The sequence below is a fragment of the Talaromyces proteolyticus genome (genome assembly GCF_021365285.1).
Source record: "Talaromyces proteolyticus strain PMI_201 chromosome Unknown BGW36scaffold_2, whole genome shotgun sequence".
In the NCBI taxonomy this organism is placed as follows: Eukaryota; Fungi; Ascomycota; class Eurotiomycetes; order Eurotiales; family Trichocomaceae; genus Talaromyces; species Talaromyces proteolyticus.
Window position 1 is genome coordinate 1,430,667 of NW_025764278.1, and position 18,801 is coordinate 1,449,467.

The following is an 18,801-nucleotide window of genomic DNA, read 5'->3' on the forward strand; positions in this document are numbered from 1 at the left end:
TCCAAACCCTAATGTCGGAAGGATTCAATGCTAGTTACTGGACTTGTGTAAGACTTCCTTCCTTTGATTTTCTTTGTTTTATTGGAACTAGGTAGGTTTGCCGTTCTGGTAGGTCAGAGTCTTTTGCATTGCATTGCGTTCTAGAGTTCATCATTGTATTATACAAAGGCACAAATAACTATTCAATGTACGGAGGTTCTCGCTCACAATAATATCTTGATGTAATATTTTGACACCGTTACATGCTCCGATAGATTTATAGAGGCTTTCCCCCTACACTGGCAATTATTTCATATAGTATCAGCAGCCTTAGGGCACACCATTCGCTTGCACCTTTAATGGATTTACAGAGCCAATACTCTGCTGAACAAACTCATCAACAGCACCCGAGGGCTGTTGTTGCAAATCAGAATTAAATTTAAAGACGTTGTCGGTCGTTTGTATCACAAATGCTGGGAGATCGCCTGCACTCAGGCCCAACGGCGTTAAAGTAAACGAGTTCTTCTCGGCATCGACAGTGACGAAGTTAACCCGTCCTCGGTATTTCAGGGCAGTATCTGTGAGACCCCTTGCAAGTGATTTGCGCTCTTTTTCGTTGGCGGAAAATAGCATCGCTAAAGGCAGACCGGACTATATGCAGTTAGATTTCTAAATCAGATCAAACGAAATTCAAAAGACATGACCTACCTCCATGAATCCCACGAGGTTGTCGAGTCGTAATTCTGTAATCAAAGGGGAAGAAACTTTGTTCAAAAACTCTAATAGCGACTCCATGTCGAAAGTTCCGTCATATGTTGGAGTTGTCTCGTCGCGGGAATTAAAAACAGTTATGAATGGTGGGGTCACCGATTTGGTAACATCGGCAAGCAATGGTGAATCAAACCCGATTTCCCCTAGAAAGAAATTTGCCGACAGTTCCTGTTGCGCGAGAGAATCTATAAGTTGGTAAGAAAATTCTTCACCCTTGTGTCGTGTCAGCACCATTAGTGGGAGATCCAAGCTCTTCATAACATCGAATTGATGTTCGTCAAGCTGAACAATGGAATTTAAGACCTGTTTTAGAACTTTCGTTACGATTCTGTATAGGTAAGCTAGCAGTTCAATATATAACTATTCATCAACAGCATACGATGAAGCTTTTTGTCGGCCACGATACCGGGTCCATTCCTGATGGTCGAAGATTCGAATCGTGGGAAACGAAAATACCTCCATAGACGCGCAAAATTTTGGATCTTTGGAGCAGTCAAATTCATAGACGTCGACGTTTGATGTCTTGCCAAGATTTTCAGCAGCAATTGCTAGCTCGATATTGAGTGCTTTACATGGCTCACTGGCGATGTTGATTAGCCCATGTCCTTCACTCGACGCCAGTACGAAGTTAAACTTACAACCAAGGCTAGGGTTATAAGCCGATGAATTAGTATAACAAGAAATCTTTACTTCAACGAATGTCACCACACACCATACAAACTGTTAAAGTTTTAGCTCTAGGGATTTGCAAATCATTTAACAATGGCAAGTGGGCACATACAAGCCACGACGAAGATAGCGGGCGCCGTAGCCCGCCTTTCAAATGCCTTGGCGTTGATTGCATGTAGCTCCGTCGCAAGACAGAAATGGAAGAGGGCTAGAAGCAAGATGCATATATATAACTGTGTTTTTTGCGGCATTATGAGGTGTTCATGTTGGTAGAAGTATCAATTGGATGCGAAGATGCTGCTGGATGTTTCTTTATTGTCGTCTAATCCCGAGAGGGAACATCAACGCTATATCGAATATGGAAGTGGAGCTGTCAGTGGGCCAATGACATATACGTACGGTATTGAACGTGGGTGGGTCGCTGTCCCATCCAGGCTAGCACAGCGTCATCCCAATAAATCAACTTGCATCGAGAACTGATCATGGTGAAATCAGAACAATAACCAGTCTCAAATGCCAACATGGCACTGTTAGCACCATTGAAGGCAATTGCCGTCTTAGTACCAGCTCTGGCAGTGGTATATGGCCTTCTTCAAACCGGCCTCTGGCAGTTGAACGGCAAAAGCGGCCAGACGATAGCGACGTCAGAACCCAAAACATACACCCTCTCCAATGATCCCGTAGTAGTGTATGTGAAAGATTTCGTTAGTGAACAGGAAGCTGCTCACCTTGTTGAACTTGCGTACGTCCAGATTGATTTTCACCTGTCATAACACCAGTGTCTAACTATCGTGAAATAGCAAGGGGGGATTTGCGCCGTCGCCCATGTGGGACAATGACGGCAAGCCACATATAGACAAGGCATATCGGCTCTCGATGACCGCTAAGTTAGACCGCACTGATATGGTCATTAAAAGGCTTGAGGATCGAGCACGATCTTTCCCATTCTACAAGAACCTGGGTGACTTCATGCCAATAGTGGTGCAAAACTATGGTATTGCCGGTCAATATCGCGATCACTATGACTGGTTCGATGACGCTCATGCTGTTGGTGGAAATATTGCTTCGACTTTTTTTGTATATATCCATGCAAACTGCACCGGAGGCGGGACCAACTTTGCTCGACTTACTCCTCCAAATGATGACGATGAGTCTTGGTGTGAGTTCATTGACTGCGACCGCCCGCTGGATGAAGGTGTCACTTTTAAGCCAATTCTGGGAAATGCGATTTACTGGGAAAATCTGCATGCGGACGATAGTGGTCATGTACTTACATTGCATGCAGGAATGCCTGTCACATCTGGAAATAAGATGGGAATGAACATGTGGACCTGGAAGACGACATAGCTTTGATATTTAATTTGCAATTTTAGACCCGTCAGTTCAAGCTATTCAAAATATCATATAGAGCCAGCATTCGAATTTCAATATATGTAAGGGCCGAGGGTTTATGCCATATGGCAATCACTCGACCCTGATCTCTCTTTATTCCTCCTAGGGCTTTGGTAGCGTACCACAGTCATAGCTGACCAAAGCTATGTACGCTTGTGGCTTTTATATGTAGTTTATGAAAAGCCTCTAAAACTTATCGACTAGCCATATATCATATTCTCGCGTAAACCTTCATGTAGTTGCATTTTTGGCTCTTCCATATATTGAATAGACTCCAATATTAGCGAGTTTTCAAATTTTGAACTTCACAAGTAAACATCTACATATACCAAACTATGTCTCGACAAATCTCTATTTAGTGAGTCACAAACGTCAGTTTTGCTAGTCTACCTTACTTTCCAGCTAACCTTATCAATCGCTAACAGAAAGACTACTCAAAGAAGAATCTACTATCGGGGATAGCAGCTTTGGACGATGACGTTTATCGTCGGTCATGCTTTAAAGTACGGCGTTCACGCCGATTCCAAGAATTTGCAGGTCTTTGAGAGTTGAATATCTTGAGCCCGTTGGTATCCTACAGCACGGGGACTAGTAAACCAATTCTTTCTTCATCAACCACCTGACACCTTTCTTACTAGATTTAATGAGAATCTATCCTCAAAATTTTAATAGATACGTGTTGAGCTACGTCGTGGGTGCTAGGTAATGTTGAGACCCGGCGGAGAGAATGCCGTCCGGTCACCTGGATATCGTACAAATCCCGGTCATTTATAGGGTTACTTGTGAGTATGTGGGGATCTCAAAATAGGCGAAAACTTGTTTATAATGATGATATCCGAGGTTAAGTTCAAATGAGTTTATCTTCTCTTGCAGACTTCGAATTCAATAACCCAGCTTCTCCTGCGCCGACATAAGGGTATGTGCTAATCCCAAATCCTCAAAATCGTGAAATATATTAACATGAAAAAAGGGAGAAATATCAGACACACATAATCAGACAAAATTAAAACTTAAATCAGTTAGGCCATAATCTCCTCCATCAGCGCCATCTAGCATTGGCAGAAACGGACCGCTCCCCAGCGCGCCGTTATTACCGCCAACATATTCGCTCTCATCAACGTTCAAACCTGACTGGATGTCGAAATTCGGATCAAGTGATAGAAAAGAAGGCTGTTCGGGAATGTCAGCTACACTGCTGAATAACGAATTATCCACAGCATCCTGCTCAAGTGGACTGAGCGCATGACTGCTATTGCTGCTGCTATTTTTATTATTCCATGGCAGAGGAAGGAATGAATTGTTACGGCGAGAGGATTTAAGCATGTTCTCAAGTCCCCCAGCCATCCAGTGCACAAGATGGTATCTACCACAATTATTGCGCCGCAGAAGTTCGATGATCTGTTGAATGAGAGCGTACGTGCTCTGAGCGTCAATACCTAACTCTTCACGGTACCGATCGACGACTTTGAGAAGCACCACACAGGCAAAGGCAATCATTGTGTGAAAGTAGTGTGGGACTCCTATGATGCTACGTCGCAGGTCGGAGTCGTTAAGAAGAAGCTCGAGGATGGTGGTTGCGTGTGACACTGCCGTCGAAGCGGCATCTTTGAAATATGAAGGAATAGGTTCGATATGATCGCCCGACTTTAGGCCGCGGAAAACATGAGAGAAAAGATGAAGTTTACCAAAGTGGTAGTGCAGGAGGACCCCTTTCGAAGGGAAATTGCCAATATGTTCGTTGACACCTAATTTCGTTAGCCAACTTATGAAAAGTCATATGTTTGACAAGATGACTCACGCAATTTAGATGACCAATGTGCTAGCCATTTATCGAGGTGGTGGCTGAAAGTGTTGATATGCGGGACGAAGGCGCGTGGAACGAATTTAGTTGCGTCGACACCAAAAAGCTCCCGCATCTGGCTGAGAAGCATCATTAATGCGACCTGACTTGATATTCGCACATCAGACTGGGTTGCATGTGGGGATTCGAGGTATCCTCGCCACCCCCGAATCGTATCATCTTCACGGATCATGGGTGTTCTAGTATACAGAATTGACAGATGCTGGTCACATATATACAATAAATACCATAATCGCACGGGGTCAATTGAAGCTTCTGGATCCGATGGATCCCAACTGCTTGGTGTCTCAGCGAACCCGTTGGTTGAGTCTAGGATACGATAATAAAATTTGTGCAAGTCAATATCACTGGCACGGCGGACAGCAACTCCGGCCAACGTCCATGATACGTCGCTCAGCCAGTACGACCCAATTACTAAAGCACGGAGATAGTCCAGGTTGATACGACGCTCAAAAACGGAATTGGACACCAGTCTGCGGAATTCCTGATCGCATATCTCATAAACCTTACCGTTGCCAGCTATATGAGAGGCCGCCACCGCACAAATACAGGCAGTCAGAAGGGATGAGCTGCTACGAAGACTATCCAGCGTCTTGTATTTGCTTGCAAGTCCATAGATATATGGGTCAAGCTGAGACTGATAGAATTGGAACAATCTTTCGGCTTCGTCGATATGGAGCAGGCCTCGCGAGATGAAGTCATCGTGGCGACTCCCGTGTTGCTCTTCCAGCGTCTCTCCACGGAGAGAGCGCAAGTGAGTGAGTTCATAGAGGGAGTCAATTGGTACTTGTGCAATCGTGTCGTGATCTGCTGGGTGCAATTGAGGAGATACGTCAAACGTTGGTTTATGGGGAGCGGGTTCGAGTGTGTGTTGAATGGATTGAAATTCCTGTTCGTGGCTGTTTCCGAGTTCAGGCACCGGCGTGAGAAGGGTAGGAAGCGAGGGGAGCGATAGAGCTTGCAATGTCTGTTTGAGGGCAGAGTGCATGACTGTTAGATCGTGGCCCACCGTCTTGCGCCATCTAACTATCATTAGCAAGTCATTCGTTCTCGGCTACTGGTTTACTTACCTCGATTCCTCGTCGATTAAGGTCTGTAAGCTTTTGTTGAGCTTGCACGAGAGGCCTCTCTCCTTGCATCGTTTACAAGGTGGCGAGTCGTCGTCCATATCACATTTGATCTAAACCCACCATTTGCCTTAGCATAATTTCAATTTGCGAACAATGGCAAAAACCAACCTTTTGTTTCCGACAGGCCGCACATGCTTTCACTTTGCGAGTAATTGATGGCCACATCATTGCTTCATTATCGTCTGAATGAGCCAGGCTCGGAGCCCGTTGAAGGGAACCTGACTTCGCAGATCGTGGCTCAGACCCGGCATCGGTCAAGCTTGGAGTTGGAGGGTGGTGCTGCTGATGTTCGGAAAAGCTTCCATTGCGCAGGTGTAGTTTGGATTCTTTGGGACTGCGTGGGCTTCCAGGCTTGATGCGCAAGTTCTGATTTGCATTCTTGGTAGACGTGCGACGAGTGGTGGGCTGCGTTGCTGCACCTTCAACTTGGTTCCACGAGCGTTTCGGCATGATTATAGAATATTGGATTGGGCGACAAGAAAGTAAGTCAATTTGATCTACGTACTATTGGCGTTGAGTGCTAAAGCATTTTTTTTTCATGGAGAATCGAAGTATGAGAGCTGACTTGGAGAATATTTAGAACTATGGAGAAGCAGAGAACCCCTCGTTTTTATTCGAACGACTGATATTTTCCAGGAAACTACCCCTCAACAGTATGTAATCAAAGTGTCTGGGCCCTGGGGAAACAGATTATGACTCAACTCAAAAAGCAATGACAGGGAAAAACCGCACAAGCGTTCAATACATGTCATCACGCTTATACTCTTAACCCGTCGCCCGACCTTCCCTCTTCAAAACAGCTTCACGGAAGAATTCCGGTGCCCAATCACGGTTGCGTCGAATGGATCTTTTTCATTTGCCGGGCCCGCTCTGATGCGGGGAATGAGCGCTTTTTTGCCTGTTGTGGCTATTTTTGATCCCCGCTCACATCGGCTGCATCAATTTCCTTTCTGGTTTACTGTTCCAGCCAGCTAAAGCCGGTGGGTGATTGGATAAGACCTTCTTTCTGTCTATCACTACTACATACAACCGACTTGGTCTGTAGCGTCTAAGGCATACAGTTCAAATATATTTGATATGAGAATGCCGGCCTAGTTTTAGCATAGTACCATTGACTTTCCGTACTTACAGCCTCAATTCTCTTGACCTCGTGGTCTGCAGAGAACTTGTCTCCAATCCACCGAAGAACCCACCGTGCCGAGCACGCTTTTGCTGGGTCTGGCGTCAGTCTGGCTTTGTCCAATTACACCCTGTCCTTCTCGTGCGAGAAAAACAGTGCGTTATACGTACTCTCCAATGACCGTGGGGGCTTCGTGGGGGTCTTGAGTGGCAGGCTCCAGTTGAAGACAGTTTCCTTTCTCTCTTTGGTCTAGTATTCGGCCTAAGTTTGTCGCCATATATTTCCAATATAAATCGATGTTGAATTTCTAAGCGATAAGGAATGCATGCAACTGCAGTCGGGTTTTCAATTGCAGACTGCAGTGTATCAGCTGTCTATGCCTGGATAGAAATCCTGCCTGGCTAATGCCGCCATGCCGCCCATCACGTGGGATGAGCACGTCACAATGCGTCGGCCGGTGCCCGGGCCCGACTGCACCGGCCCCGACTTCGGAAACCCGGCCTGCCCCACATAGCGGCCCACAGACCAATAAGTGTGGGGTTTCCCAGTCTGACCAATAACTGCTCACCATGCCGTATCTGTGAGAAACTCTATTCGAAGGAGGCTTTCCGTGGACTTGCTGCCCAGCGACCGGCAGGTGTTAACCTTAATCGTTGTTTTGGGAGTTTAAATGGTTTCAACTACAGAGTTGAGTGGAAATGGTCCAAGATTTGAGGGTATCAACCAATAATGTTCGATCTAAGCCTCTTCTTTCAGGACCGTCAGTGTAGATACTATCAAATAAATGCCCATTGCAGAGTCTCAAGATTATCGGTGACCACATACATAGGTAAATACATGGTCGTTACTTTGTCATTCATCCTTCGTAGCATCAATTTACAAACAAAGACTATTCAAACAGCCAGGGAGCCGTTAATGTCATATCGCCCGCCATTTCCATCCCGGCCGGAAAGCCCCATTGGGTGTCTGCCTGCGTGAGGAAATTTTGAATAGATGGGTCGTCCAATGCACTCTGCACCAGAAACGCACTGCTGCTATCGTTCATGTGTGTGGTAGTAGGATTCAAGCGCAACTCTTCTGGCAATGGATCTTGATCTCCAATTGTTGTTGCCATTGCTGCTCCTACGCCTTGGTGGTGACCGCCATGCTCAATAAACTCGAGCAATCCCTTGCGAATCTCGAGAAAGTGCGGGTGAAACCCAGCAGCAGGTAGATTTCCATCCTGCACCATTGACTGCATAATGTCGGAGGCCGTATCGACTGCTTCGCGGTCTGCATCGCTGTTCGTTGTGCCTAGAATGCTGGACATCATGAGGATGATAGTAGATGAGAAAAGATAGTGAGAGTCGAAGTAGCCGAAGATTGCCATGCCACCATCGATCCAAAGCTGAGTCAGGAGACTATTCGAACTCCGTGCTGCGTGAATACAAGCTTCGGACAGGGCCATTGTTGTCGGTGAGACGGCTGCTGGCCCTTGAGGTTGGAAACGGGATTTGAATACGTGAAATAGAATTGGTCGGGTAGTGAGAATAACACACTAGAGCAGTGCATTTATGAGCCAGAAATTTCTTTCCACTATAACTGAATGCTCACCTGATTGAAGCACAGATGCAATGACGCCACGTGTCTGGCCGCGTATTTCTGTGGTGGTTTTCCTGGTGATATTTGAACACTTTGGGGTAATGTTTCTGCCCATGAGCGCAAGCTGCGAAGAATTTTCTGTACACTCTGCACAAACGCTTTTGCTTGACCTTCCCGCCCGTATATATCTCCAATGATATCTCCTGTGATTCTTGCTAGTTTTACGTGTGCAATCAAATGAGATGGGTCAGAAAATTCCTCCTTCTCGAATGGGGTTAGGTTATCCATTGATGGCAGGTCGACATCAATATCGCTGTCCCTAACAGTGACAGGATGGCCAAGTTTCGAACTGGTGATACGATCAGTGATGTAAACACTCCACCACACTCGTATACGATGCTCTCTCTCTACAGTCGAAATAGCATAGCCTTCAGGAAGATTGTGATGTAGGCCTAATGTGAGACACAAGCGTAGTGCCATTCCTGCGTACGTATACGCTGATTTGGTGCGGTTGAGTGCAAGAGAGAATAGAGACTGCTGAATAATTAGTAATATGATTCAAAATTCAAACAATATAATGAATAGAGAATCGACTGACTATAATCAAAAGCGCTTCGACATACATAACCGAAGCCTCCTCGTGCATATCCTGGAATAGACTCATTGCTTGAACAAAGAAACCAGTACCTGGGATATCAGGCCCTTTTGTAGATGGCAGTCGTCGGTTGGCGTACATCTCTCCCATAGAGAATAAGGCAAACAGTTTACAGAGGAATACGGGATCGTCGTAAGACTGGTGTCTATAGAGAGCCTCCATTCGCTCCATAGTCGACTTGCGGAGCATCAAATGATAGTCATTTCCTAGAAAGCGTAATGCCACCTTTAGCAACAGATTTGCATAAGCGCGATTGGGCAACTGAAATATTGGATCGGGCATGCGAAGAAACGATTTATCCTTGGTGTACTTGGATCTTGACAACGCAACCACAGGTTCATTTCCTTTAAGGAACTGTCTCAACCGGGTGCCGAATGCAGTACATGCAGCCTCGCCAATATAAATTGGTTGTCGAGAATTATTGTCAGGGACGAACCAAGCTTTGTCTTCAATAAGAGGGTTTCGAAGATCGACATCAGCATTACTCGTGGCATTTTCCTGGTTTTCGTCTTCTTCCCTCAAATTTTTGCTCTCCAGATATTGTTCAGGAGGCTCCGTTTTGTCCACATCTTGTCCAGAAAGCCTCCGTCCTTGACGGAGAGCGTCGTTCTCTTGCTTTAGTTGATTCAAATAACTGAAAAGAAAGAGTGAGTATGCATAGCGACAGGAATGAGAACACTATCGAACCTTTCCTGTATCAAAATCTTCCGATCTCTCATCGGATAAGTACACTCCACATTTCCATCCTGTTGAGAACAATTATGGCATGGGTTACCACCTGAGCACTTGACCTTGTGTGAGTGGCATCTGAGACATCTGCTCACACTTAGCTCTTCCGATTGAAATTACAGAATGGATACGAAATCCACATGGAAGCAAACTCACGCAACCAAGCTTCGGCGCGGACGTTTAGAAGGCCGCTCCTCCAGCTCGTTGACCGGCAAGTCGTCTGTAGCTCGGCCCACCTTAGAAGACATGGTCACTCTGCGTCGCGACATATAGTTTCAACAAGCAACGTTAGTACAGTGAAATCTAAACCTCATGAATAACAACCCAGTGGGGCTTCTGGGGTATCTGTATTTGCGCGTGTTTGATAGAGGAAGACAAGAGACTTGCGGCTGCGTCGGCAATATCTTATCAGCGCCGAGATATTCTTCGGGTCCCCGCAGCAAAAGCCGACGAAGATGATTCGGCTGAACCGGTTGAACCCCGCCAGATCCCGAATTATCGCTCTCGCTCTGCTATGTGGTTTGCATCTATTTTTTTTATTAGTTATCGGTAACTCGTTTCAAAGCCGAACTGACATTTGTAAGATGGCTTGGATGGCGAGCGATCTGACATTGATTGGCATTGCCGCCTGATAGCGATAAGCAGGAAATCATATATAAACGTGTTACAGTCACTCGGGTGTCAACTTTTCAACTTTAAATTTTGTAATACATTGAACACAACCTATACTAGTTGTCCCCCCATCTGGATATGTTAAAAAGATTTATTGCTTGTTATAAAATATAGAAAGTCAATTCACCATGGCTACGTCTACGACCAGAGGTATTCGAATTGCTATTGACAGAGGCGGAACTTTCTGTGATTTGTATGATGTCAAGCTTGAGCCAAAAATGGGAGACTCTAACCTTTTCACATAGCTGGACGAGTATCCCAAATCGGAAAGAAGATGTCATTTTCAAGTTGCTATCGAGAAACCCAGGCGAATACGACGATGCCCCTATTGAAGGTATCCGGCAGATTCTCGAGATGGCCACAGGAGAGACCATTCCCCGAGGCACACCATTAGATATCACACCCGTGGAATCAATTCGTATGGGTACCACAGTTGCTACAAAGTAGGCTTCAGGTTTTCAGTCATTTAGAACTTCTATGCTAACATTACGATAGTGCCCTTTTAGAGCGAAAAGGAGAGCGAGTCGCACTCGTCATCACAAAAGGCTTCAAAGACCTGCTCGTTATTGGAAACCAAGCACGGCCTAGTATATTCGATTTATCAGTCTCCAAACTTGATCGTCTGTATGAAAAAGTCATTGAAGTTGATGAAAGAGTTACGATAGAAGGATTCGCTGAAGATCCCGATCCTCAGCCGATTGATATTAAATCGGACCCCGCTTTAGTTGAAGGTCTCACTGGAGAGGCTATCAGAGTACTGAAAGAACCTAATTTAGATCAAATACGTGGAGATCTGCAGTCTCTCTGGGATGAAGGATACCGCACGCTAGCGGTTGCATTCATGCACTCATTTGCTTTCCCCAAACATGAAGCTGCCGTTGCAGCCATCGCTCGTGAGATTGGTTTCAAGACATCCGTCTCATCCGAGTTGCAACCTATGATCCGACTAGTCCCCCGCGCGCAATCGGCTACTGCAGATGCTTATTTGTCTCCCGTCATTACCCAATATATTGATGGGTTCCGTGCTGGTTTCAAAGGCCGCCTTGAGGACCATAATGCAAAGAAATTACTTCTTTGCCAGTCAGACGGTGGACTTACGTCGGTCTCGAGATTTACTGGTCTTCGGGCAATTCTGTCGGGTCCTGCTGCCGGTGTTATTGGCTGCGCAAAAACATGCTATGATGAGGATGAGGGCACACCCGTGCTAGGTTTTGATATGGGGGGAACGAGCACAGATGTCTCCCGTTATAGCGGTGCATTTGAGCATGTGTTTGAAACAACAGTGTCTCAAGTCTCCGTCCAAAGTCCCCAGTTGGACGTTCATACCGTTGCTGCTGGTGGAGGATCCATGCTCTTCTGGAGAAATGGTCTATTCGCTGCTGGCCCAGAATCAGCAGGGGCGTTCCCTGGTCCCGCGTGCTATGGTAAAGGGGGACCTCTCACCATCACGGATGCCAATTTCTTTCTGGGACGTATTCTACCAGACTACTTTGCTCGTCCCCTCGAGTTTGATATAGTCAAGAAGAAATTCCTAGAATTAACCGAAGTAGTCAATGCCGAGAAGAAGGGATCCGAGAAACTGACTCCGGAAGAGGTTGCCATGGGATTCCTCCTTGTAGCCAACGCATCCATGACCCGTCCAATTCGGGCCCTCAGTGAGGGTCGAGGCTTCGAGACTGCATCACATAATTTGGCTTGTTTTGGTGGCGCAGGTGGACAGCATGCTACTGCGATGGCGCGCGATCTCGGCATCAAGCGTGTTTTGATTCATCGTTTCTCTAGTATTCTGTCTGCCTATGGGATGGCGTTGGCGGATGTTGTTGTCGAACTCCAGGAACCCGAATCCGAATCATGGAATAAGGAATCGACCCTTCGCATAGCAAAACGAACTGAGTCTCTAAAACAACGGGCCACAGAGCAATTAATCAATGAAGGTTTTACAACAGAACGAATCCATCACGAAGTCTTCCTCAACATGCGCTACCGCGGCAGCGATACATCGCTCATGATTTCCGAGATCGATGCTTCGAACTTTGGTGACGGGTTCATTGCCAAACATAAACAGGAATTTGGTTTCACACAACCACGCGATATTTTGGTGGACGATGTCCGGGTTCGTTCAGTTGGCAAAGCGATGGAATTAGCAACTAGCAGTCCCTTCAAGCAACTAAAAGAGATTGATCGTACGCATTCAAACTCGGGATTGAAGCCCGCACTTATTCGAAAAGTGTATTTCGAAAAGGAAGGCTGGGTTGATTCACGCATCTTCCATCTCAAAGATGTTCCCAAGGGTAGCGTTATTCTTGGCCCGGCCATGATTATTGATGCAACCCAAACTATCGTTGTCGATCCTGCTAGTGAAGCCACTGTTTTGGATGAACATATTGTCATTGAATTACTCGATGCGGAAACGAAGAAGGTCTCTGCGGATGAAGTCGATCCTATCCAGTTGTCTGTCTTCAGTCATCGCTTCATGAGTGTTGCAGAGCAGATGGGTGAAACCCTTCGCAAGACATCTATTTCGACAAATATCAAGGAACGGCTTGACTACAGCTGTGCTATCTTCTCATCCGATGGTCGACTTGTCGCTAACGCACCCCATATTCCCGCCCACTTAGGGTCAATGTCTTATGCAATTGCATACCAAGCCAAACGATATGCGAAGGGTGAACTGAAGCCTGGTGATGTTATCTTGTCCAACCATCCTATCGCGGGAGGTACTCATTTGCCCGATTTGACCGTAACGACGCCAGTCTTCGATGAGAACGACCCTACTAAAATTATGTTCTTTGTTGCCAACCGTGGCCATCACGCTGATATTGGTGGTATTGCTGCTGGTAGCATGCCGCCTAATTCGACTGAGCTGTGGCAAGAAGGTGCCGCGATTGAGTCATTCAAATTGGTCAAGGAGGGCGTTTTTGACGAGGAAGGTGTCGTTCATCACTTATACGAGGTTCCAGCGAGGTATCCCGGCTGCAGTGGAACGCGCACATTGAGTGATAACATCTCAGATCTCAAAGCTGGTATCGCATCCAATAACAGAGGTATCCATCTAATCCAAGGACTTGTCAGGGAGTACGGTTGGTCTGTTGTTGAACTCTACATGCATGCCGTGCAACATAATGCAGAGGAAACGGTGCGCGCCCTATTGAAAGAATTCAGTCGTCGTTTCCAAGGACAGCCTCTTGAGGCTGTCGATTACATGGACGACGGAACACCGCTTGCGCTGAAGATCACCATCAACCCCGAAAACGGGTCTGCAAAATTCGATTTTAACGGAACTGGCCCAGAAGCACTTAACAACTTGAACAGCCCACCGGCTGTTATGTACAGCGGCATCATGTATTGTCTCCGATCGATGATCTCATCTGACATTCCGCTCAACCAAGGCTGCTTGAACCCTATTCAAGTCGAATGCCCACCTAACTCGATTTTGTCTCCAAGTGTCAAGGCAGCAACGGTCGGTTCCAACGTCGAAACGGCGCAGCGCGTTATCGATGTAATCCTCAAAGCCTTCCGGGTATCCGCAGCCAGCCAGGGAACCTGCAATAACCTCACATTCGGCTATGGCGGTAAGGATATCGAGACTGGTGCAATCACAAAGGGATTTGGTTATTATGAAACTATTGCAGGCGGTGCTGGTGCGGGTGCTAACTGGGAGGGTCAGTCCGGTGTACATACTGGTAGCACTAATACTCGCATGACAGACCCCGAGACATTAGAGAAACGTTATCCAGTCCTACTACGTGAGTTTTCAATTCGGAAGGGAAGCGGTGGTGCCGGTAGAAGCCATGGTGGCGATGGATGTATCCGCGATATTGAAGTACGTCGTCCACTTCAGGTCAGTATACTTTCTGAGCGACGAGTTGTTCCTCCATACGGTATGGCTGGCGGAGAGGATGGCAAGCGGGGTGTCAATTTGTGGATTCGTAAAGATCCGATTGATAACACCGAGCGAGCTATCTCAGTTGGAGGTAAAGCCTCCATGGCGATGAACACGGGTGATAGAATTATCGTGCAAACTCCGGGTGGTGGCGGTTATGGTGTGCCTGAGGAAAGGAAACAGCAGGTGGAGCTGTTGAGCGAATTCACTGTCAAGAAAATGACTTTTCAATAATTTATTGACTGACGATACTCTAGAATCATGTATATAAGAACTCCTTTTTCCATACTTCAGACACGTGAATCTGTTAGCTTCTGTTTTCCGATCCTAGTAACGCTACTAGAATCTAGTCACTCATAAAACAACGGTCTAAACCCACGGCTTCCAATCAATCCATCCAACATTTCCAAATCTTCCATCTTCATAACCATACTGAAAGACTTTTTCCGGCGCATCGTATTCCGCCCATAGGGTCTGATTCAGAACAGTATCAACACCACCGGCCTCTCTCCCAGTTTTGTTCCAACCCGGACCGTAAGTCTCGAATTCAGCCTGTAGCGTTATTCCTTCCTCATACCGTCCGACTCCATTAACGAACCAATTAATATAACCACTACTGATAATACTGGCATCCTCATACGTACGCGCAAAGATAGATCGATGTTGGGAATTCCAAGGCCTACCTAGTGCACATTTGCCATCGATTTTAGTCGCAATAGACGAATTAGCTGCCTTTACATTGGAGTCAACGATATACACTCCGAATTTGTTCTCGTACGTCGTGTTTGAGCCTTTCCAAGCCGTAACGCCTCCGCCGCATGAGCGTAGTTGTAATGAGGAAGACTGGAGCCAGGCTGTACCGAACCCGTATAGAAAATCAGTTTGGCCGGCAATAATAGACGAGTAGAAGTACGAGTTGCCAAGCTTCCCAACGTATACCTGGAATATATATGTCAGATTTATTTGAAGTTTGAGAAAAAATAGGATTATAGTTCTTCATATGTCTCGTACCGTGTCTTGGTAGGAATAGAAGCCCGAGTAGTAGAATCCCGTATTCGCATAGCTCACGCTGACTGCTAGCGCGGGTCCCGCACTATACTCAGAGAAGACATTGCGAAAGTCGACATTGTATACCCTGAAATTTGTATTCCCGAAGGGTGTATCTGCTGGAACTGGCCATCCGGTTGGTCCCGCACCTGTTAAAGAAGCGTTTTGTGTAGGGGCTACAGTCAAAACACTTGTGAAAGCGTTATCAGGGTAAGTGCCATTATTTGCCGCACTCCAAAATACATTGACCTGATTCTGGCTTGCACCGAGAGGGTTTGAAGTCTCGCCTAGCAAGGTGAGAGGCCCGGGGCGGGTGACGTTGAGTTGCTCGGTGTAATTACCAGCGCGAATAAGAATGGTCGCAGATGAATGGTCATGTGGAAGTGAAAGAATAGCCGATTGAATGGATGTGAAGTCTGCATAATCTTTATGCGAAGGGTTGTTGGAGACAATAATTGTTTTATGTGGACATGAGGCAATGGCACCCTTTTGACAGGGAATGCGTGAGTAGGCCTTCTGGGAGTTGCTTGCTGGGGCAGAAAACACAGTTGGGATGAGACAAGATAAAGCAAATATTGACTTCATGTTTTGAAATTATCCTAAAATTTGGTGAAATGGCAGTGGGCTTTCGTGAATTAGGAAGGGGAGAAAAAGGAAAATCCAAGACAGTAACATACAATTTATACACAAAAATCCAATGGGGGCCTAAAACAATCACTAGATGCCTCCGTTAATCTGGAGAAAATTGCGGGGGAATTGGAGGTTGAATCACATTTTAGCCTGCCGGAGTCTAAGTGAATCTTTGAAAGCTTATCAACATTATAAGCTAGTCAACTAAGCACGGAAAATAACCAAGATGGCCCTTGCAAGATAATTTCCGGCTCTAAGAGCTTTGAGGGATGGCAAAACTTGATGTCTTGAGTGGTATTGTTCAGACTGGTAGCACGGAAAAATTATGTCCACCATTGAGATGCCGGCGTTGTACGCGAATAGGGCTGAAGAGGAAACCCATCTAACTTTGGAAAGGACCAAAACATAGGTAAATTCTCAAATGTTCACTGAGCCACAATATTCCTTGCTAGGCTGACCATATTCCTGATTAACCTGGAGACCTAATGTATTAGGCATATCTCCACTTCAAATTCATGACAGCCTTATAATCTAGCTTGCAAACGAGTAATTGAAGCGGCAGCAGCTCTACCAGCTCGTCTTCCAAACACCGCGCCAGATGTTAATCCACTACCACCTGGATAATTACCGTAGAATAATCCTCCTAACATCTCACCTACGCTATACAGTCCGGGAACCTCCGCATTTGTAGTGGAAGACACAACCGCCGCAGTTTCAGGGTTCACACCCAGCCCACCAAAAGTGAAGGTAATGCCTCCAGTAACCTTTACGGCCATAAAGGGCCCTTGATCTATCGATGTCGCCCAATTTGACTTTGCAAGAGATAAACCTGTTGATGATGATTGTGTAGAGAGCTCATCTTTGATTGCCGGATCCCATTTGGCCCTGGGATTTTCCTTGCGGTGTTCATACACTGCTTGATTATATTCTTTGAGAGTTTTGACAAATTGTTCTTTCCCTTTGAGACCCTCTGATGCACACTTTTCGGCAAGTTCTTCAATCGTATCTCCATGGATCTTTTTCACTACCCCATCTCGGTATTCTTCGCTCCTCAGCCAAGGAATCATCTGCGAATCCCACACCTGGAACGCAATGCCATCCGGCTGCTGGAGAATCGCTCTCCCAAATATAGCATAGGTATAATTTCTATAGTCGATTCCCTCATCTACAAATCTGTTTCCCTGGGTATTAATCATTACCCCCAATGGATAACCCGATTTTGTGAATTCATTCGAAATCTCTCGGTTTCCAGTGTTTGGATCTGCATTAGCATCCCAGCATGTCGCATGACAGCCAGACCAATTCCCTACTTGCTTCGCAGAAACGTCCCGAACGGCCATCTCCAGGCAATCCCCCGTATTAAATGGGGTTCCACGGACATAGGCCAAATCCCACCCGCGGCCCAAGTATTGTGCTCTCATTCGTGAGTTGGATTCGAAGCCACCAGCAGCAAGAATCACGGCCTTTGTCTGAATTAACTTTGATTTCCCATTTAAGACGACCGTAATTCCAGTAATGGCTCCAGTTTGGGGATCCGTATGCAATTCTTTTGCGGCAGTCTGATAATAAACTCCCACACCATGTTTCTGGGCGGCTTTCTTGTGGTCTTCTATTAGACCTTTCCCTCCATCTTGAGTTTTCAAAGCAAGGCCACCCCAAAATTTGTATCGACCATCTACCAGGAATGCTTGACGATTAAAGCTCAATTGAAACCGTACACCGATGTCTTTGAGCCATTGAATAGTTTCTCGTGAGTCTTCAATAAGGATCTTACTCAACTGCGGATCAGACCGCCCCGCACAGATCCGCTGAATGTCTTTCTCGAAATCAGTCATCTTGTATGGTGGCAAGTCAATTATCTTTGCAAGCTTGTTGTCCACATTATTGACAAGAGGTAAAATATTGGAAAGCCCGGTATGGGCGGTACGCATGGCACCAGCCGTAAAGTAGGAATTTCCGCCCGCCCACGATTCTGGACATTTATCAATGAGGATGATTCGTGACGATGGAGAGGTTTGAGCAGCGGAGATGGCAGCAGAGAAGCCAGCATTTCCGCTACCAACCACTAGGATATCAACTAGCGACGGGATTGACATTTTCGTCGACCTCGTATGTTTCAGTATTTGGGAAATTTGACGAGATGTAGTAAGGTACTTGAGTTAATCGCCTCGATTTAGGTGAAAATAAGACGTTTATTTTCTTTTAAATCCACGGATCGTTTTAATTGATGGCTGAGGTATTATTCAATACTGAATCCAATCGGTTATTGTCCGACGGAGTGTAGTTCTCCGTCGGGGGTTCATCTCCCGTGGAGGCACATGCCTGTCTAAAAGAACAATTTCCTTCAACATTGATTGCTGAAGATCATGAATCCGATTCGCCGGATGTCGTCTAGCAAAGCAGTATATCACGTAAATTTTCCAAATTCCGGACTCGTTTAAAACATTATTTCACAATATCGGCAACATTTGTTGGGACCAATAAACAGTTAGATGCATTATTTTACATTTCACTAGGGTAGTACCATCTACAGTTTGAGCAACTTGATTTTGAAGCGCAAAATTCTTCGAATTAAGCAGATAGTAATAACAGAAGCCGCATTTTTCATAAAAATCCACCTGGAAGCGACTATGGCTGTTCAGGGACCTGACTAGTCGATAGTGATGCACGAGCTGATGTTCA

General features: G+C 46.0%; 7 protein-coding genes across 7 annotated transcripts; 2 read left to right on the forward strand and 5 right to left on the reverse strand.

Moving 5' to 3' along the window:
* Positions 1 to 110: 110 nt before the first annotated feature.
* On the reverse strand, positions 111 to 1,720 carry BGW36DRAFT_88502 (thioredoxin-like domain-containing protein). The gene is made up of 5 exons (XM_046222669.1): positions 1,463 to 1,720; positions 1,389 to 1,396; positions 1,130 to 1,330; positions 688 to 1,078; positions 111 to 630 (listed from the first exon to the last, which is right to left on the reverse strand). The coding sequence occupies exons 1-5, from the start codon at positions 1,592 to 1,594 to the stop codon at positions 310 to 312; spliced, it is 1,053 nt and encodes a 350-aa protein (XP_046076581.1). The 5' UTR covers positions 1,595 to 1,720; the 3' UTR covers positions 111 to 309.
* A 141-nt stretch (positions 1,721 to 1,861) lies between these two features.
* Positions 1,862 to 2,907, forward strand: BGW36DRAFT_369543 (putative prolyl 4-hydroxylase alpha subunit). The gene is made up of 2 exons (XM_046215149.1): positions 1,862 to 2,161; positions 2,220 to 2,907. Exons 1-2 carry the CDS (start codon positions 1,941 to 1,943, stop codon positions 2,764 to 2,766), a joined length of 768 nt encoding a protein of 255 aa, XP_046076582.1. The 5' UTR covers positions 1,862 to 1,940; the 3' UTR covers positions 2,767 to 2,907.
* A 601-nt stretch (positions 2,908 to 3,508) lies between these two features.
* On the reverse strand, positions 3,509 to 6,387 carry BGW36DRAFT_369545 (uncharacterized protein). Its single transcript, XM_046215150.1, has 4 exons — positions 5,911 to 6,387; positions 5,743 to 5,852; positions 4,610 to 5,694; positions 3,509 to 4,556 (listed from the first exon to the last, which is right to left on the reverse strand). The coding sequence occupies exons 1-4, from the start codon at positions 6,250 to 6,252 to the stop codon at positions 3,805 to 3,807; spliced, it is 2,289 nt and encodes a 762-aa protein (XP_046076583.1). The 5' UTR covers positions 6,253 to 6,387; the 3' UTR covers positions 3,509 to 3,804.
* A 1,265-nt stretch (positions 6,388 to 7,652) lies between these two features.
* On the reverse strand, positions 7,653 to 10,240 carry BGW36DRAFT_88536 (putative C6 transcription factor). The gene is made up of 5 exons (XM_046222670.1): positions 10,044 to 10,240; positions 9,846 to 9,974; positions 9,102 to 9,792; positions 8,516 to 9,037; positions 7,653 to 8,459 (listed from the first exon to the last, which is right to left on the reverse strand). Exons 1-5 carry the CDS (start codon positions 10,154 to 10,156, stop codon positions 7,812 to 7,814), a joined length of 2,103 nt encoding a protein of 700 aa, XP_046076584.1. The 5' UTR covers positions 10,157 to 10,240; the 3' UTR covers positions 7,653 to 7,811.
* Positions 10,241 to 10,435: 195 nt separating this feature from the next.
* On the forward strand, positions 10,436 to 14,827 carry BGW36DRAFT_369549 (putative 5-oxoprolinase). The gene is made up of 3 exons (XM_046215151.1): positions 10,436 to 10,752; positions 10,805 to 11,002; positions 11,055 to 14,827. The coding sequence occupies exons 1-3, from the start codon at positions 10,688 to 10,690 to the stop codon at positions 14,674 to 14,676; spliced, it is 3,885 nt and encodes a 1,294-aa protein (XP_046076585.1). The 5' UTR covers positions 10,436 to 10,687; the 3' UTR covers positions 14,677 to 14,827.
* BGW36DRAFT_286755 (putative pectin methylesterase) lies at positions 14,812 to 16,074 on the reverse strand (the record flags this gene model as incomplete). The annotated part of the gene is made up of 2 exons (XM_046210444.1): positions 14,812 to 15,381; positions 15,454 to 16,074. 2 exons carry the CDS (start codon positions 16,072 to 16,074, stop codon positions 14,812 to 14,814), a joined length of 1,191 nt encoding a protein of 396 aa, XP_046076586.1.
* Positions 16,075 to 16,643: 569 nt separating this feature from the next.
* Positions 16,644 to 18,215, reverse strand: BGW36DRAFT_288315 (FAD binding domain-containing protein; the record flags this gene model as incomplete). The annotated part of the gene is made up of 1 exon (XM_046210563.1): positions 16,644 to 18,215. The coding sequence occupies one exon, from the start codon at positions 18,213 to 18,215 to the stop codon at positions 16,644 to 16,646; it is 1,572 nt and encodes a 523-aa protein (XP_046076587.1).
* Between the last annotated feature and the right edge of the window lie 586 nt (positions 18,216 to 18,801).

What these genes read in the sequence shown, in the direction of transcription:
- BGW36DRAFT_369543 (XM_046215149.1), top strand. Translation starts at nt 1,941, where the DNA reads ATGGCACTGTTAGCACCATTGAAGGCAATTGCCGTCTTAGTACCAGCT. An exon ending in GCTCACCTTGTTGAACTTGC is followed by an intron (nt 2,162 to 2,219) that starts GTACGTCCAGAT and finishes ATCGTGAAATAG; the next exon opens with CAAGGGGGGATTTGCGCCGT.
- BGW36DRAFT_88536 (XM_046222670.1), bottom strand. Translation starts at nt 10,156, where the DNA reads ATGTCGCGACGCAGAGTGACCATGTCTTCTAAGGTGGGCCGAGCTACA. An exon ending in CCGCGCCGAAGCTTGGTTGC is followed by an intron (nt 9,975 to 10,043) that starts GTGAGTTTGCTT and finishes AAGTGTGAGCAG; the next exon opens with ATGTCTCAGATGCCACTCAC. An exon ending in TGCATCTGTGCTTCAATCAG is followed by an intron (nt 8,460 to 8,515) that starts GTGAGCATTCAG and finishes GCACTGCTCTAG; the next exon opens with TGTGTTATTCTCACTACCCG.
- BGW36DRAFT_369545 (XM_046215150.1), bottom strand. Translation starts at nt 6,252, where the DNA reads ATGCCGAAACGCTCGTGGAACCAAGTTGAAGGTGCAGCAACGCAGCCC. An exon ending in CGGCCTGTCGGAAACAAAAG is followed by an intron (nt 5,853 to 5,910) that starts GTTGGTTTTTGC and finishes TGGTGGGTTTAG; the next exon opens with ATCAAATGTGATATGGACGA. An exon ending in ACATTGGTCATCTAAATTGC is followed by an intron (nt 4,557 to 4,609) that starts GTGAGTCATCTT and finishes TAACGAAATTAG; the next exon opens with GTGTCAACGAACATATTGGC.
- BGW36DRAFT_369549 (XM_046215151.1), top strand. Translation starts at nt 10,688, where the DNA reads ATGGCTACGTCTACGACCAGAGGTATTCGAATTGCTATTGACAGAGGC. An exon ending in GGCGGAACTTTCTGTGATTT is followed by an intron (nt 10,753 to 10,804) that starts GTATGATGTCAA and finishes CTTTTCACATAG; the next exon opens with CTGGACGAGTATCCCAAATC. An exon ending in GGTACCACAGTTGCTACAAA is followed by an intron (nt 11,003 to 11,054) that starts GTAGGCTTCAGG and finishes ACATTACGATAG; the next exon opens with TGCCCTTTTAGAGCGAAAAG.
- BGW36DRAFT_88502 (XM_046222669.1), bottom strand. Translation starts at nt 1,594, where the DNA reads ATGCAATCAACGCCAAGGCATTTGAAAGGCGGGCTACGGCGCCCGCTA. An exon ending in GGCCGACAAAAAGCTTCATC is followed by an intron (nt 1,079 to 1,129) that starts GTATGCTGTTGA and finishes TTACCTATACAG; the next exon opens with AATCGTAACGAAAGTTCTAA. An exon ending in ACCTCGTGGGATTCATGGAG is followed by an intron (nt 631 to 687) that starts GTAGGTCATGTC and finishes AACTGCATATAG; the next exon opens with TCCGGTCTGCCTTTAGCGAT.